Raw genomic sequence first — 17,050 nt, forward strand, 5'->3', positions numbered from 1 at the left:
TTAGGTAACTTAGGTAGCTAACTTGGATAAATTTAGGATAGGTTTAGGGTACCATTTGTAGACTTTATTTTATCACCCTAAACTTATGTCTTGTGTTTTCTTGCTCCCCGGCTCCCTAAGGTTAGTGTTCCTTAGAGTACCTACACAGAGCCTCATGGAACGATAGAATCAGTAAAGTGATTAATGTGATTGGTCAATAAACAGCAGTAAGGAATTGGAAGTCTAAAAGTGGGACCTCTTGCTTAACTCAACAACTTCAACTATGTGTTTGTGTAATGAAGCGTCAATCAATCTTGCTGCGACTCAAAACATTTTGGTATTTTTGAACGACAATAATCCAGAATTGTCCAGAAAGCCCTTTGTGCCCCCGATAAGCCCAAAGCGACTAAAAGCGGAAGAACAAGAAAACATATAGTCCTTGGTGCCACAGTCATCCGTCATCCTTCACATCTCCTTACCCTAATCTTACCTCGTTGCCATCCAATGGAACATTATGGGTGAGAGCACAAAGATTCAGAAGGGCAAGGCGTCAGCCAAACGCAATAGCGAGGCACGTCGTGAACAGAACCGTCTTGCTAGCCGAAACTATCGTATGTACTCTTCCTGATGTCATATCGGCAGATTTGACTATACTGACACCATCAACTTTGGTATCACAGGCGAAAAGCGGAAGCGGAAGCTGGCCCTTCTAAATGAGCTTCTAGACCCCAGCAACATTCCTAGCATCACCGGTAACGGTAATATATATGATGTTCCGGGCCCCAGTGGTTCGAGTGACATCAGCGCTCCTCCAGCACCTCTGACTAACCATCTCATAACATTGGATCTCAACAGATTCGATGGCACTGAAACCTATTCTGCGCCGCAAGCCTGGGCAGATTTTACTCATGAGTCGGTTCCGACGATCATTCCTAACCAACTGGCACCGGAGTTTCCCCCAGTGCTTGACAAAGACAACGCTCCCAACCTTGGATCTCATGAGCAATGGGAAGCTGTCACGCATGGGCTTATACAACAATCCCCAACGTTTACAGGCCAGTCCCCAGCAGACTGCATAGGCTATAGGGCCATAGAAGAAGCCTTCGAGGATAGTCCAGACTCTAGCCACAGATGCTCTCAAGGAGCCTCGAGCAATGACGATAGTTCCTTGAAAGACGTCCTACATGGAGTAGAGAGACTCAGCATTGAACAGAAACAATATCTTCTTCGTCGCCTACAAAAGGATACCCGGGAACCAAAATCTCCATCTCCTCCACAAAAGATGCTACGTCAGACTCCTGGCCAAATCCAAGCCATCCTATTTGCCAAAGCATTGATCAGGACAGCAAATGCGAGACCATCGCTTTTCCCAACGCAATACACAATGGATCCGGGGATATTTGGTGCAATATTCGCAAACTGCTACGCTCTCGGTATGGGGGGTGTAGACGAGATACTCCACGATGACGGTTGCAGTGTGTTCTCTGTCACGTCGGACGAAGGCCACCATCCATCAAAATTGTCCTTTGTGAAGTCAAGATTCTTGGATGTATCATCTGATCTTCAGCCGATTGAGAAACAGTTAACGTTTGGACATCATCCTTATATTGTGTGTCAGTATGGACGACTTCATGCTCTTGTGTACTAATGCAGCTAGGATGTTATTCCGTTCAAAACCTTTCGTGAGAACCTCATCACCGTTCTCGACCAAGATCCTAATGCCATTGATGAAGGGGCCTTGTGCCATGATATTCTTTCCGGCGGTTTCACATGCTGGGGAGCTGGAATGAACTCACGTGGCATGGGTGCAGGTGTGCCATGGGACTCACGTAGTTGGGAGCCCAGTATATGGTTTTTAATGAAGTATCGTACTTTAGCAGGTGAGTGGGATGGTGAGCTGTGGAAGAGTGTTCGGTGGTGGCATAGTGCTCGAGGGGAGAGAATGCAAATCTCGCAGGAAATAAATATAGGCAGCGACATCTTTCAGGGTACACCGAGGCGATAGATAACACACAACTACTGTCTTCACATTATTAAGGAATATTGACCTAAAGACAGTCTGGTATACCATGCCACATAGTATTACAGGACAAGTGCTACACGACAGGCTGATGATATAAAACACGAGTAAGAATATGGTATCACGAACAGTGCCTTACCAGACAAAGACCAAGCATTCAAAACCTGACTGCCGACCCAAGCTTCGAAAATAAGAACATGAAAAGGGGATACATGCATGAGGCGATTTTCATCACGCCCCTTACACCAAACATAGGTTAATGGTCCTTCGCGAGGCGTCAAGAAAAGCCGCGCTGATCGTTCCAATGATTCTCCAACATGCCATGCGTTAAGAAAACAAATATTTGAATTTGGCCCTTAAAAGGCATCCTCGAAGGGGCAATCCACGCTGTCATGGCCGTCACGCTCACATAGCGCACACCACTTCTCGGGGTCCATGATGCCACTTTCCTTGCCAGCAACGGGGCCTGACTCCATGGGGTTCGGCATGATCTTAACTGCAGGAGAGGGAGGTCCAGCACTCTTGAGTCTGAATGGAGTGAGAGGCGCAGGGGCGTCATCACCTGTAGGGGTATGCGGCTTAAGCTCCTCGCGACTGGCCTTCTTGATGGCCTTTGACTCGCCGTTGGTCTTAGCGCCATCAGGACCGAACATGTTGGTGCAGGTTAGGATATCGTGACCGTTAGTCTCACAGATCTCACACCAGAGGGTGCTAGTCTCTGTGGCATTGGAGTAGTCGTCACTCTCTGGCATTGTGTCGAGGGTGCTGACCCGCTTGTGTGTAGCGGTACTGGATCTCTTGAGGTTCTCGACTGGCCGGTTCTCCATTGCCTGGGCCATTACGACGGTATCTCGGGAGTCTCTGAAAGAAGACCTGTTGGCCGCTGTGCCGTTCTGACGGATTGTATCAAGCTCCTTCTCGAGTTCGTCCTCACGACTGTTCTTCTTCTCAAGGAGAGATTGTAGCTCAGCAACTTGTCGCTCGAGGTTATCGCGCGCGATCTTATTCGCCACAACATCTTCAGCCATCAATGAACCAGGCCTTGGTGCAGGAGGCTTGGGCTCTCCAGGAATAGAGTCTCGACTGAGGGAATGAATGATAGCTTTGAGGCCTCTAATCTCATCGTCTTTTTGCTCAAGCTCTTTGGAAGATACTGTATGATCGCCATCTGCTGGAGGAGCTGATGATGACTTTTCGCGTTCGCGACGCAATTCTGTCCTTGTTCGCTCAACCTCTCCTCGCAAGAACTCAACTTCCCCTCGAGCTTCTGCTTCACCCCGACGAGCATCCTCTAAACCTTCCTCGAGTTCTTGAACCAGTTCTTCCAGTTGCTTTAGCTGGGTCGCGACAGAATCGACGTCTAGATTCCGTGACTCGAGTTCTCGAACATCGGCCATCAGCTCCTCTATCCGTTTCTCATACACGCGCTCAGTTTCGGTGCTGGCAAGCTCCAGAGTGTCGATAGTGCTCCGGAAGTCAGCTCGATGCGCGTCAAACTCTGCTGTGAGCATGGCAATCTTGTCGTTCTTTTCTCTTAGTAGTTGACGCAGCTGCGCAGTGTCCTTGTTGTCCCAGCTGTTTCGTTGCACTGTCGGCATGTCTGCTTGCTCCATGAGACCTTGCAGTTCAACTAAGCTACTCTCCATGTCGGCTAATGTAGCGGATTGCTCCTTTAGTTGCCGATCACGATCTTCAATCTGTGATCGTAGCCGATCGAGTTCCTCATCATTAACGTTGATGCGGGACGCAGGCCGAATCTTCATGGCGAACGACGAGACTGACCCAGAGCTTCCATTAGTACCGGTTCGCTGGATTCCCAAAGGGGCAGCGTCATCGTCAAGGCCTGATATCGACCCCAAGGCTGAAGCACTTCGTGGTCCATGACTTGGCTTCCGATCCATTCTCTGAGGTCTCTTGCTCGGATCACCCGATGTACCGCGGACGCTCTGAGCGAAGCGTGACTGCGTTGGACTACCATATCTGGTGGGAGTTTTGGCAGGTGTTGTCATGGAGGGTCTTGGGCCAGGCGTCATCTGCATCCGGCGTACAGGAGAGTCGGGCCGGGGAAGGGAAGTTCTGGGTGCCAGCTTTTGCTGAGGACTGGGAGCCCGGGCACCGGGTCCAACAGAAGCACTAAACTTCGGGAGACCAGGTGTTGGGGAAGTGTAGTTGAGCGAGTTTTGGTTGCCAGCCCGAAGTCCGCCCATCGCGCCTGGCGTCATGGGAAAGGGCGGGATCGAATCGCGACGAGGAAGGGCCTTGGCGGCTGGTAAGAAGATACCGGCGCCAGGGATTGTTGTTGTGAAGTATGATATGCTGTTGGCTACCGTCAGTGTCTAAAAACTCATGAGAGGCTACACTGTATTATTCTTACCCGTCTACATCGCCATCATTTTTGCCTCGGCTAGCAAAGTCTTGGTCGAGCTCGACACCAGCAAAAACTCCCTTCTTACCTTGCACAGGACCAACGAAACGAACAACGCCATGCATTCCACCAGGGACATCAACGATATCACCAAGTGCTACGTTCACAGCCTGTGAGCGTCCGGGCGTCGTAGGAGGCATCATGTTTTGTGAGGAGTCGCTCAGGACAGTATCAACTGCGTAGCTCTCAGAAACATCGGGGATGCTGGCGAGGGAGCCTTGTGTGAGCTGGGCCAAGGAACCTTTGCGTGGTAGAGGCGGCGGCGCGGCGCGCGAATGCGAAGCGTATGCGGACTTGAGGTTAGGGGTTGATGCAGCACTATTCGGTCTTCGGATGGCGCGTGAGGAGCTCCTGGGACGGAGTTTTGGAGTCGTTGGTCTATGAGGAACCGTAGATGTTGTTGTTGTAGCAGAAGGCATCTTGGGAGGCGGCAAGGCCCAGCTGGGGCCCTTATTTCGGTGTCGGGTGCTGATTGCTGGCGTGTCTCATTTGTTTACACCCCACGCCGCATCTGGCAAAAAGGGGGGCAACCTTTGTTCTCGGGGAGCAACGAGCTTTTCTTGGCTGTGCTAACAATATTTTTAGTTCCCGTCAGGTACCGTCGGCTTTTAGCTTTGGCTTTCGTTTTAGTGGGAATGAGCACGGGTATGTATTGGCAGATTGGGTACTTGATCGGCTGGTGGTCTGTTGCTGGAGAGCTGAGGTACCGACGTTTCGGGGGCGGTCGAGAGGTGAAAGGTCTTGTCCAGGAGGAGTGACCGGAGAAATTGAACGACGGAAGAAATGTGACACGATGGATGTTGTCGCAGCGGGACAAATAACTAGACCGGAAATTCGAAAACGGTGAGGTGGTGGGGATTCAACGAGATGATGGGAGTAATTAGTCGTCTCTCTGGGAAAAAGAGAGGGATAGAGACAGAAGAAGATGACGGGAGTCAGAAAGCATCCAGCTATGGGTGGGATGTATGCGTGTATATAAACAATCGACAGTTCGGATATGCAGGAGAAGTCGGCTGTGCTCAGACTCAAAGTGGAGTGAAGCTATTGACAAAGAAAGGATAGCAATAGATGAAAAGTGATCCAGCGGCCCTGGTGCCAACGCTGTGAATGTTCATGGAATAAACTGAGAGGGACTGTGTTGGGTCAGAGAAAGGAACATTGGATTCTCCTCAATTTGAGAGCAGCTGGCCTCTTACTCTTGCCCCCAGGTTCATCAGGCTTTGTTTGGTTCGTTGTCACCGCTTCTAAACCCTCTCCCGGAGGGGTTCGGACAGGGACGATACAGGGGCTAGAGGGGATGGACAGGGAGACAAGCAAAGAAACCCGGGGAAGTCTGAACCGCAGCAAGGATTCAAGTGACCTCCATGCGAGAGTCTGAAAATGGTGGTGCGATGCAGTGTGCTGTGATAGCCTAGGGTGTCGATGCAGCTGCAGTACTCTGTATCCGCCTCTCTTAAAACAAACACGCGATAGATAAAGGAAAGGGTCTGGGGAATATCATGGACTACAGCATCAAAACAAAGAACAATCAATGAATGATTTCAACCAGGAGAAAAACGCATGACTTCTCTCTTATACAAGTTTAGCGCAAAGAAACACACTCCTCATGGCTGGCAAATATTCTCTTTCGCATCATGCTGACCTCCAACTAACTACCTTACCTACCTATAGGTACCTAAGTTATAACACTTCCCTTGCCCAATGTTGTCATGTTGCCATGATGAACACTATTTGTTTACACGCAACTAAGCGTCTGTCACCACGGCATCGTCCCGCTGCCATGCATTCGCGCTGCATCAAGTGTGCCATATCCTTCACCGCCAATGGCGAACCATGTGCTGATGCTATCATACCTAGGTAGCTTCTCCAATTTACGTCCTTCAGCTCTAGGGGTCTCATTCGCTCCCGCATGCAACTGCACGGTGCACATCATGCTACCTAGCTACCCTGGCTTGGTGGGTGGAGGCTTGAATTCGTTGTAACGTATGGATTGTATAGAATACATACAATTCGTCTTGACATTAGCCATTCATTACTGTAGCCGCCTTCCTGGAGTTGTGAGAAGCTCTAGGGCTGTCGTTGGATGATATAAATGGGGCTAGATTACTTTTTTTTTTTTAAGGTACCTAAGGTAGGTAGTCTCTCAATGACATCCATGATAATGATAGGCTCTGACTTTCTGTCGACAAAGATTTGAATATAGGTGACTCAATACTCCTCTAAATTAAACGCAATTTAAGCTAAACTATTTATTCCTAAGAAAAGGCGTACCCTTTAGGACAACAGGCTACCGGAGATAAGAACACTTGGGATTCATATTTGAATCAAGATAAAAACCTAGTGGGCATTAGAGTAGAGTGGGCTGTTGTTATATTTGGCACCATACCTGGCGAGCTCGGATAGCTCAAGGCCAGGTTAAGGCACCTGCATGTCTGAGGTTACTCAGTTATTTAGATCGATTCATCATGGCAAGCAAGGGCCGGAATAGCTGCAGAAGCTTCATAAACAGATTTCCCAAGTGGATGCAACTGGTTAACTAGAAAAGCACGGGATGCAAATTGCGACAATGCGGATGTGTGTCAACACCAGTAATGACATACAAGCTTCTGCCTGATGAGAAAGCTCCTTTCCACCTCTTGCTCGTTCCCATAAAAACAACAATAATTAATCAAAGTCCGCCCATCTACTCAAATACAACCCCTCCCCTTCAGCCTCTTCTCCAAGCCCTGTCCGAAAGAGTCTGGAATATCGGTCCTACTGGGTTCCGTTGACAGGCACGTTATCAGAAGGGCTATGGGGGGCAGGCTGCTTCGTTCGAAGAGTGAGGGGGAATGGGTACTCGTCGGGGTCCTCTTCCTCACTGCGAACGATATTAGTAACGGCGTCAAGTCAAGTACGAAAGTTCACTTACGGAAGCTTCCATGCAACGTAGTCCTCAGTGCTCAAGCCTTCACGGCCTTCCTGAAGACTGGCAAAATCGCCGGGAGTCATCATGCCAGTGCGGTCTCGTGGCGAACCGGGCACAGAGAAGGGTCGCGAAATCTTTTGCTCGACACCAGGTATAAAGTCCTCCTCCTCATCGTCGCCACTGAAAGAATTGGGGTAGGCACGGCGTAGCGCTAGCTGACGAGCCTTGACATACTCCATGCCCATGCGCTTCCAGTCGAGGAGGTCGCTAAGACGCTCCGTGCGGTTTCGTTGGTTGATACGCTGGCGGCGACTCTTGCCGCAAAAGTCGTACATGAACGAAGTGAGCTGGTTGACGGAATCGTCAACGCCCTTGGTTCGTCGATCCACAATGTAGATACCATAGTCGCTCGAGTTCTCGATAAGCTCTTCCATGTAGCATCCAAAGCCTGAAAGGTTAGTGGTAATGCTGGGCACGCCCATGACAGTACATTCGGCGGGAGTATAGCCCCAAGGCTCATAGTACGAAGAGAAGACGCCCAGATGACAACCTCGGACAAAGTCGTCGTAATCGAGAGGAAGAACAGGATTGGCAGAGTTGAGGAACTCAGGGTGGAAGACTACCTTGACTCGGTCGGTGGGGTGGTTGAAAAGTTGTACACGTCGAATCTGGTTCAGGACAGGGTCCTCATGATCGTTGAGCATATTATGGGTGACAATTGGGGGAAGTCCGTGACGCTTCATGGCAAAGAGACGACGGCGAAGTAGAACTCGGTCTTGAGCAGAGATGAGTTCCTTCTCATCGGGCATGGGGTCACCCTCATGCCACTTAAGAGACCGCTCAAAGATGCGACGACCGATGCTTTGCTCAATAACGTGTGTGGTATCTCGGAGTGACTTGATAACCGCTTGACCCTTCAGCGCCTCCACAGTGAGCGAAGTGGTCTGAGCAGGCATGATAATGAAAGCAACAACTGTCACCTTGCTACCAGCGGCCTTGAGCCGATGGTTCAATCGTGCTAGGGACTCAATGAACATGTCGACACCCTTATTCCTGAACTCGTAACGACCGGCGGTGAAGAGGTACAGTGTGTTGTCGGGATCAAAGTCGTAGTGACCGTAGAAGTGCCCTCGAACAAAGTCATGAATCTTCTCCTTTGCCTGCTGATGCAGGTTTTGGAATTCATGAACCGCCGAGAACTTTGTGACATTCAGACCATTGGGCAGAACACCATCAGGCTTTCGCTTCAGCAGATGCTCGGACTCAAACGCTGTAATGTGAGAGACGGTGGTGAAAACATCACATGCATGCGCGGCTGCTCGTTCGATGCAGTATCGGTGGTAGATACCGCGCTTACCAGCCTCAGCATCGACATCGAACCATTGCAAGTTGTTGTAGAAATCCACAGAGCCAGCGCAGAGATATCGGCCGAGAAGAGTGGCGTGCGTGGTAAAGATCGTCGTCACATCGATGCGGCGCTTCTTGCAGAGGGGCAGGGCAACGCCAGCAAGCCACTCGTGAAAGTGAGCAATGACAGCCCTCTTCTTCTCATGGCAGACGAACTATAAGATATCAAGGTTAGCAGGTCTGATACGAATGGAATAGCCAAGCTAATTTACCTCTCCTAGGAACCAGGCGACCAGATAACCGAACACAATGGCCTCGTTGGTCTCATCATCACCAGGTGGTGAAGGAATGCTCGCGGCTTCCCACAAATCAGCCTTCCACTCATCCATGCGACCATAGGCGGTCTTGGTGTCAATTAGAATAACTCTGGGAGCCCCTTCAATCAACCAACGGCCATAAACAATGTGAACTCCTCGATCTCTCATGGACTGTAGGGTAGCAGCGATTTCCGGGCTGGTGGGTTCCATCTCCTCGACCTCAACGGCGGCCTATTGTGGTCAGTACGTGGAAGTCATGATAATCTTCAAGGGGAAGTCTTACCGATTGATGGTTAAGGGGACCAATCAATGTGTAGCGATCGCCATATTCAGCTGTTGTAACAGGAGCCTTGGATTTGATAACTGAGTAGATACCACCGACTGTGTTGCGCCGCGGGTTAGTATGTGAAGACTCGCGAGAATGAAGGATTTTGCTGTCGCAGATGACTGACCTCGATGAGCTACCTCAGTAGCAATCTCAAAGAGAAGGTGGTTCTTGATATCGCGAGTCTGTTGCTCGCCTTCACTCATCTTGACGTGTTTACCTCAATTCAAGAAGTGAGGAGTAAGTCGCTGAGGGGAAGAAAGGTAGACAGTGAACGCGATGATCTGATGGGCTTCGGCCAGGGGTCTGGTCGCGTTGAATTGAGCAGTGGAGCTAGCGCAGAGACCTTCAAGGTGGACAGTAACAGGAGAGCTGGAGAGCTGGGAAAGGAGCTGTAATAAAGGAGTAGGAAGCTGTAACGATGGTCTGCGAAGCCAATTGAGAGTTTTCTCGGGAGTAGCGAAGCGCGTGGCTGGGGGGAATCGGCAGAAGCGAAACGGAGGGGATCGAATCGAGATGGTGGTGGTCTCGATGTTGCGTCACTGTGCCGCTGATGAGAGTGAACCTAGCCTAAGAAACGGATCTGCATGCGATGGATGGATGAGCACTGAGCGAACATGGGGCATTCACAGGGGATGGGGGGATCCATTCGCAGATGGACATGTGCCCATGGGGAGCGGACATGTAGGAGCCAGAAAGACTAACAGCGATGGGTACTGCTATAATACCTAGTACAATGGATCTCAGGTCCAGGCGGTGGCGATTGATTTGCTTTGGTGTTTTCGAGTGCTACACCAATTGAGATGAGAGAGGGAGAGAGGAACCCAAGTGTGGTGAGGAGGAGAGAAAAAACGCAGGGAAAGAAAAATAAAAAGGAAAAATGGAAGTATAAGGGAGAAATTTCGAGCCCGGGAAGTTGGAAGCAAGCAACCAATATGCAGGGGGATTGTGTAGAGGACGTTGAGTTCACGAAAAAGATGGTGTAAGAATGTACTTGGCAGGTACCAAGAGGCCACTACAGCAACTCTCGGCCGTGATATCGCCTCCAGCTGAGGTGGTGTTGATGCTCCTACGGGTACAGCTTTTAGGCCTTCAGCTCGTACTCTGGCGTACTAGCGGCCCAAGCTTGGGTGGGGTCGGTGAGATGCCGGGGCCCCAAGCTCCTAGCAACGGCGCCTAAACAAAAGCCAACCCAAAGACCCGTATACCAAGCATACCTTAGCCTAGTACATAGGTAGCAAGCCCAAATGACTGTGGAATCCAGGGCAGGTTTCCCATCGCCACATGGAGCCGTTCTCTTGGCTCCCAAGGACAGGGACCAGGGTCAACGTTTTACATGCCTTCAAAAAGACAATATGCTGGGTTAATGCCTGGAGGGGTCGATTGAGCGTAAGATTAGTGTTTCCTTCGACGGAGCCTCCAGTAAACAGAAATCAGCGACTATCATATGTATGACTGCCATCAGATCATTGGGACCTTTTTCCCTTCGCACTTCACTCGAAGAAGCTGTTTTGAGGGTCTCACTCAATTGCCAGCTCCTCTAAACTCAATCAAGATTAACCGCGCAGAAATGGACTTGGCCAGACGCCACGAACTTGACATCAAAAGGAATAGCTCCTTGCAACACCAACGCCACTCCGGTCAAAGAGCCGAGGCCGGCCCATTGATCAAAGTGTTTCACTGCCATTTCCAGGTCTCGATGTTACGCCATTATGAGATTGAGTTGCTTTGTTGAGGAGCATGGGTTGATTTTTCTCTCATCCCTCGCCTGTTGTTAGTCGAGACGCCTCGACGTTTTTCAAATCCCCCACCCGTTCTGTAGGGTACGGTGCAGACTTTTTACTCTTCCACACTAGCGACTAAGTTAGGTTACAAGGACCCGACAAAACTTTTCATTCTAAAAAATTGACCTGCCTTATGTATAGCCAGACGCAAGTCTGGCACTTCTTGGGGGATGTCGGGATGAGGTCATGGAATGCGGGGGAATACCAGAGATCGACATGCTCAGCAGATGTGGTTTTTCCCCAAGTCACTGGAATCCTTTCTGTATTATGATACGCCATTATTAGAATCGATGCCAGCATTATCAAATCTACTAGCGCGAAATGTATCCTCCTACTCTAGAAGGTACTAATCAGAGAAGGATGAAGGATAAGAGTATTAATCTTACTGCAAAGTACTGAGTAGTGTCTACCGATTCGTTATTTCACCAAATTGAATACTGCATAAAGCTACTAGGTGCCAGGTAAATTGCATACAAATTATTTTAGCAAAGTGTCTCCCATCAAATAGCCATAACCCACAAGGCCAGTTCATCACATGTTCTTGTCAACCTCATGCCCATATCGCATAATGGAAAATCTCTAGTCAGCTACAGAGAACCTACTTGCCATTGTTCGAGTTGATCGAAATTGACAACAGATTTCAAACAGCAAGTAAACAAAATGAAATAGGTGGCTTGTTGCCATTGACCAAACTTCTGTGGCTTAACTTCTACCGAGACCCGAGCTGTAATACTCACGTCTCAAATAACTCCCTTAATTCAGTTTTGTATGTCTATCCTTTGAAACACTACAAGATTAGCTCCCCACGGTTACAGGATCAACAAGCGTGTATGTGCCAGGACTGCTCCGTCAACCCGACTCCCTGCTTTTATTGAGACAGATGCGGGTTGAGTTTGAAGAGCTTCATTACTCCAAATGCCACGGTAACAGAACACGAGCTGGTATTGTCTAGCAATGATGCTCTGGGTTTCGTTAAAGAAACCATATAAGCGACCAGATGTAGCAGCAATTGGTAACGAGAATTGTCATGATTACTTCGTCACAAAGAAACAATGCAAGAAACAATGCGTTTCTCCCTCAACAAGAGTCACAGGGATAAGCTATCGACTCGCGAGCTGACTCAGTAATGGTCCTGTTTCTCCAAAAACAAGCATGCTCCGTTTTATTAAATCATAGAGGTCCAAGAAACACCGTGACTTCATTCAACAACCCATAGCACAAGAGTTTATCTGATTTTAGACTATTACAAGTAAAGGTCTATAAATCTTAAGATGAATATAAGAGGGACTTATTAAAGATCAGGGTCCCAGGCGCTAATATATATATATTTAGTAAGATTATTTAAATTGCAATACTAGGTAGGAGATGATATATCTTTGGCTACGAATATGTATATTCCATACCTCATCTATCTAAAGATAATGTCAAGGCCTGCTCTTAGGGGGGCCCTTGGATATTACGTTAAGATTAGATACAGTCGAATAGTGCAACTAACACCTACAAAGCAGCTCTTACAACCTCCCTGGAGAATAATAAATTTAAAACGTAACTCACACAGAATGTATTCTTTGGCCAGTTCCAAGGGATCAACTTAAAACACAATGAACTCCTTGAACCTTTAAGAAGGAATCTGATAACAGATTCAAGTTCTTATCCGAGAGATAAACACATCCAGTTTCAAGAGCTCTTGAACATGGATCACCCACATCCGAATTGTGTTTGCCTTATTGGATGCTAACAAATAGTAAGCTAGTCCTGGTGATTGGGCTCATGAAGAAAAATTGCCCTGAAAAACATGTCTTCATCTTATGTTAACGTACATAGTATCATTTCTGTACACTTATCTCAGGTCTGTTATGAGCACCAAAGTGGTTCAGCCTTGCAGCCAGGAACATCATCATTGGCCGACGTCTCAGATTGGCCCCGCAGTGGGGCAGAAAGTAATGCAAGGCTACAAAAATTTCCAAAATTTTCTAGATTTTGCTAAGATCTTTCTTTGCAAGCTGATCTGCCACAAGCATACTTTCACGGCAGTAAATTGTTCGAGATACGGGGAGCTCAATAGGCTTCGAACCCAGTAGAATTATTTTGTTCTATGACCTCAAATCGGTTTGCCTGGAAAATAATTCGAAGCATAACAACAATTGAACAACCACGCAAAAATGGGGGACGTCGCACAGGTGAAGGTCGTCTTCACTACCACTGAGCAGGATTTGGTACTGCCAGACTCTAAACAAAAATTGCTCGTGCCTGCAGGTCAGTTATTGATGTTCTTGAATACATTGGAGTGATGAACGGGCTAATCCTTATGGTAGATATTAAACGATATGGCCTCTCTCGCATTCTCAACTCCGAGTCTATGCTCGACACCTCCTCTCCTATACCACTCGACTTTCTCGCCAACGGCACATTTCTCCGAACTTCTATCGAAGAGTATCTTGCAACAAATGGTCTTTCATCTGAATCCACCTTGACTTTGCAGTATGTTCGAAGTCTGCTTCCTCCGGTTTACGAGGCGAGCTTTGAGCATGACGACTGGGTCGGTGGTATAGACCTCCTATCTGCCACTTCACGAGCAGGCCTCCTGGCTGGTGGTGGGAACATCCCCGAACGAGTTGCGAGTGCTTCCTATGACGGCCTCGTTAGGGTCTGGAACCCCTCTGGAGACGCAATCGCAGTGTCTCCTGCTGGTCGAGCTGGTGGCCACACGCAGCGAGCGAATGCGGTCAAGTGGATGTCACAGAAGCAGCTGGCTTCAGTTGGCCTGGATCGCAAGGTTATTGTCTGGGACTATAGCGAGTCTGAGGATGGTTTCTCTGGCGCCCTCAAGTCCAGCATGGAACTCTGGGGTCATGGGAAGGAAATCAACAGTCTTGACATTAACGGAGCCACTAAGCGAATTCTCACAGCATCATCTGACGGTAAAGTTGGCCTTTGGACATCGTCAAAAAGAACAGCTCCCCAAGCGGATCCTGAGAGCTTGCCTTCTGCGCACAGCACGAAGCGAGCCAAGCTTGCAAGTGCCGCCAACACTGCACAGCGTGGCCCTCTTGCTTTGATCCCTGTCCATGATGAGCCTGTGACTGCTGCCATCTTTCATCCCAACGACGCGACGGTCGCCTATTCGGCATCCAAAGATCATACTGTTCGCACTATTGATTTGACAACCCAGCGCGAGGTCAGCCGACTCACAACCATGCACCCACTATTATGCGCAACGGCGCTCCCCGGATCCTCGCTTGTCGCTGCTGGTTCGTCGGCCCGACATATTACCCTCCTCGACCCCCGCGAGTCAGCTACTACTACCTCAGCCATGACACTCCGCGGTCACGTTAATATGGTTGTCTCTTTGGCGCCTTCGCCCGAAAACGACCACTCGCTTGTGTCTGGCTCCCACGACAGTACATGTCGTGTGTGGGATCTTCGAAGCGTGCGGATGGGTACGTCGGAAGAGGGTGGTGGCAGCGTCAGTGAGCCAGTGTACACCATAGGCCGAGAGTGGCTCAAGGGCAAGAAGCTCCCAGCTGCTGGTGATGGAGCCAAGGTGTTGAGCGTGGCCTGGGATCAATCCTGGGGTATTGTGAGTGGTGGTGAGGATAAGAAGGTTCAGATCAACAGAGGCCGTAATCTGTTTGGGCCAGGACCATAGATAGTGTAATAGAAATGGAGACCCAAACCAGATTATCCCTTTATACCAAAAATACTTATTGTGTTCTCAGATGATATAGCTGCAATATTTAGGGATCTTAGGGATCCAATTGGCAATAGGTCTGAAGGTCACGAATCACAACCTGAGCCAAAGGTAATAAGCAGTCTTTATCTATTCGTTTCCAATCCAGTCTGCAGCGAAGCTGCGTTCCGAGTAGTTCCCCATGCGTGCACTCGAATCCTAGAATCGATTTCATAGTGCTTCTTCAGACTCTTGACTTGCATCCACTAATGCTCGATACCTGGCACTCACTAGTGACTGGGGGGCAAGGTGGACTAATACCTCAGTTCTAAGCCTCGACTTAGAATAAGGCAACCCTTCCGAGATGATGGCATCAAGGATATAGGAAACAACAGTGTTTGTCTTAAGAGGAGGAGTACGTAAGAGTGTAGCAACGTCCACTGGTGTAAGATCTTGGTTGTCATACCACATGTAATAAGTGCGAAGAGACGACAATGGTGGGGTCGACTTGGGGCGCGTTGTGCTGCGATATTGTTGAGCGTGCTTTTCGGCAGCAAGGATACGGGGATCCCTAGTATCATGGGAATTGTCCTCTGGTTGGGGCGTAACCTTTGTTGTGGGCGTTGCGAGCGATGGCGTAGGCCTGGCTTCTGGTGTTTCAAGTCTCACCTCAGCATCAGCAATAACCTCGGATTCCGCCGATTCTGAAGTTGTATCACTTTCGTCAACGTCATCAGCGGTTAAGAACTTAATAGGAAGATTCTGCTCGACGAAAGCTGGTCGAGGAGGAGTAGGCTGAAGCTTCATGCGTTCCTGCTCAAGCACATAGTACAGCTGGAGGCCAACATATGCATCTGATGCGGAGTCTGTATATGCGTGAGCTACAGAAGTACAAGAGGCGCAAATTTTAACTCACATGCAACTTGATCTGCTGACAGACGCATCATCCAATTACTGGACCGCACATCATCTCCTTTGAATAAAGGAAGGCCTAACATCTCCTGTGTCTGCACGGCTAAAGACACCATGACCTTATTGATTCGGTCTAGCTCTCCAGCCTTTGAGTACTTGACAAGTTTGTAGAGGTGAGACAGCTCGAGGATCCCTTTACTGTTGATGCCAAGATTATTCTTCAATCTTGTGCAGTCACCCTTAATAGCCACTCCGACTTTGGTTACGCTTTCGTCCTCCATAATCCTCTTGAAAGTCGGGGCGACAAAGTCGTCCCTGGGAAAGAGTGCAACGTGGAACAAACCTATACGACTTGGGCTAGCGATCTGGATGAGCGAAACATTTCGTCGAGGGTTGGAGTTAGCTGGACCCCTCGCAACAAGCCACTCCAAATCGAAGCCAATGACTTTCTCGTCAGAAAAGTACCTTTCACAAACATGCTCCATCGTATGTTTTGAAGTGCAGTAGTGGACCTTGACTTTCTGCTCCTCGCCGTTCCCTTGAACTTTACGGTACATTTTGTAGGACCAGAATGACTGGCTGGAACCGGCCTCACTTTTTCGGGCTGTATCCCAAAGATTGGCGTCGATTGTGTAGTCTGAGGATGTGAGAGGAGCAGTGACGGATTCTGCCAGGGCTTTCTCCCGCTTAGAGACCTCGACGAGATCTCCGTCTGTGTCTGATCCAACCTGAGTGCCTTTAGAGATTGTTTCAATGGTAGGCAATACCAACCGATCTTGTTGATCGAACCATTCCGCCGCATCACGCTCGAACTCTTCACCTTCGCTGAACTCGTCAACTTCGACATCTCCTTTTTCAACATCCCCAGGCCCAGAGGCAGGGGCATGGACGAAGCGAGTGATATCCAGGAAAGGGTAAGGTAACTGATGATCATTTTTCGTAGAGAACCTGATCCCAAAAGCTGGATTCCACAGAAGATTCTTCATAGTTGGTGACATGCTGGAGCTAAACTCTTTCCTTTATAGATAGAGCCGTCAGGAAGTATTTAAATCAAAGACGGGTATCTCAACATACCTACTGGCAGAGGGGAACCGACGCGTTCTTATTAAGGGCCTTAATACACTGCCAGCAATGCGCCCCTGTGAAGATAATATCATTGGGGTATGAAGTGATTGAAATATAGCCTGCGTCGGTGAGCCATTGTGGCAAAAGCCCATGACCCTGATACGCGAAGGCTACTGTGCAGTACTCCGTACCTAGTTACGTGAGATTTGTTAGGCAGCCGCGTCAATAAAGCGATCAGCGGGTGGCTTGGGGAGGGTGGAAGTGCCCGGGGCGGGTAACGAATTGGCTTAGTCACCAT

The 17,050-nt window shown here is 49.0% G+C and overlaps 6 protein-coding genes across 10 annotated transcripts; 2 read left to right on the forward strand and 4 right to left on the reverse strand.

Annotated features, from left to right (window-relative positions):
* Window positions 1-248: 248 nt before the first annotated feature.
* Window positions 249-2,121, forward strand: FVEG_05162 (hypothetical protein). 2 transcript variants are annotated; one of them, XM_018893242.1, is made up of 3 exons: window positions 249-590; window positions 660-1,588; window positions 1,637-2,121. In XM_018893242.1, the coding sequence occupies exons 1-3, from the start codon at window positions 494-496 to the stop codon at window positions 1,982-1,984; spliced, it is 1,374 nt and encodes a 457-aa protein (XP_018750073.1). In that variant the 5' UTR covers window positions 249-493; the 3' UTR covers window positions 1,985-2,121. The 2 variants fall into 2 exon arrangements, with proteins under 2 accessions (XP_018750073.1, XP_018750074.1); XM_018893243.1 differs by lacking the exon at window positions 1,637-2,121 and having other exon boundaries at window positions 660-1,636.
* On the reverse strand, window positions 1,847-5,481 carry FVEG_05163 (hypothetical protein). The gene is made up of 2 exons (XM_018893244.1): window positions 4,374-5,481; window positions 1,847-4,315 (listed from the first exon to the last, which is right to left on the reverse strand). The coding sequence occupies exons 1-2, from the start codon at window positions 4,841-4,843 to the stop codon at window positions 2,356-2,358; spliced, it is 2,430 nt and encodes an 809-aa protein (XP_018750075.1). The 5' UTR covers window positions 4,844-5,481; the 3' UTR covers window positions 1,847-2,355.
* Window positions 5,482-6,591: 1,110 nt separating this feature from the next.
* Window positions 6,592-10,346, reverse strand: FVEG_05164 (glycogen [starch] synthase). Of its 3 annotated transcripts, none has more exons than XM_018893247.1 (6): window positions 10,027-10,346; window positions 9,449-9,863; window positions 9,280-9,377; window positions 8,952-9,227; window positions 7,336-8,894; window positions 6,592-7,284 (listed from the first exon to the last, which is right to left on the reverse strand). In XM_018893247.1, the coding sequence occupies exons 2-6, from the start codon at window positions 9,525-9,527 to the stop codon at window positions 7,179-7,181; spliced, it is 2,118 nt and encodes a 705-aa protein (XP_018750078.1). In that variant the 5' UTR covers window positions 9,528-9,863; window positions 10,027-10,346; the 3' UTR covers window positions 6,592-7,178. The 3 variants fall into 3 exon arrangements, with proteins under 3 accessions (XP_018750078.1, XP_018750077.1, XP_018750076.1); XM_018893246.1 differs by having other exon boundaries at window positions 9,449-9,904; XM_018893245.1 differs by having other exon boundaries at window positions 9,449-10,346.
* Window positions 10,347-10,867: 521 nt separating this feature from the next.
* Window positions 10,868-11,008, reverse strand: FVEG_15603 (hypothetical protein; the record flags this gene model as incomplete). The annotated part of the gene is made up of 1 exon (XM_018904780.1): window positions 10,868-11,008. One exon carries the CDS (start codon window positions 11,006-11,008, stop codon window positions 10,868-10,870), a length of 141 nt encoding a protein of 46 aa, XP_018750079.1.
* A 2,098-nt stretch (window positions 11,009-13,106) lies between these two features.
* On the forward strand, window positions 13,107-14,850 carry FVEG_05165 (ribosome biogenesis protein ytm-1). The gene is made up of 2 exons (XM_018893248.1): window positions 13,107-13,361; window positions 13,421-14,850. Exons 1-2 carry the CDS (start codon window positions 13,268-13,270, stop codon window positions 14,752-14,754), a joined length of 1,428 nt encoding a protein of 475 aa, XP_018750080.1. The 5' UTR covers window positions 13,107-13,267; the 3' UTR covers window positions 14,755-14,850.
* FVEG_05166 (hypothetical protein) lies at window positions 13,266-17,001 on the reverse strand. Of its 2 annotated transcripts, XM_018893250.1 has the most exons (4): window positions 16,762-17,001; window positions 15,692-16,704; window positions 14,090-15,641; window positions 13,266-14,037 (listed from the first exon to the last, which is right to left on the reverse strand). In XM_018893250.1, exons 1-3 carry the CDS (start codon window positions 16,902-16,904, stop codon window positions 15,007-15,009), a joined length of 1,791 nt encoding a protein of 596 aa, XP_018750082.1. In that variant the 5' UTR covers window positions 16,905-17,001; the 3' UTR covers window positions 13,266-14,037; window positions 14,090-15,006. The 2 variants fall into 2 exon arrangements, with proteins under 2 accessions (XP_018750082.1, XP_018750081.1); XM_018893249.1 differs by having other exon boundaries at window positions 13,266-15,641.
* Window positions 17,002-17,050: the final 49 nt, after the last annotated feature.

The sequence above is a fragment of the Fusarium verticillioides genome, chromosome 3 (assembly GCF_000149555.1).
Source record: "Fusarium verticillioides 7600 chromosome 3, whole genome shotgun sequence".
NCBI classification, from domain to species: Eukaryota; Fungi; Ascomycota; class Sordariomycetes; order Hypocreales; family Nectriaceae; genus Fusarium; species Fusarium verticillioides.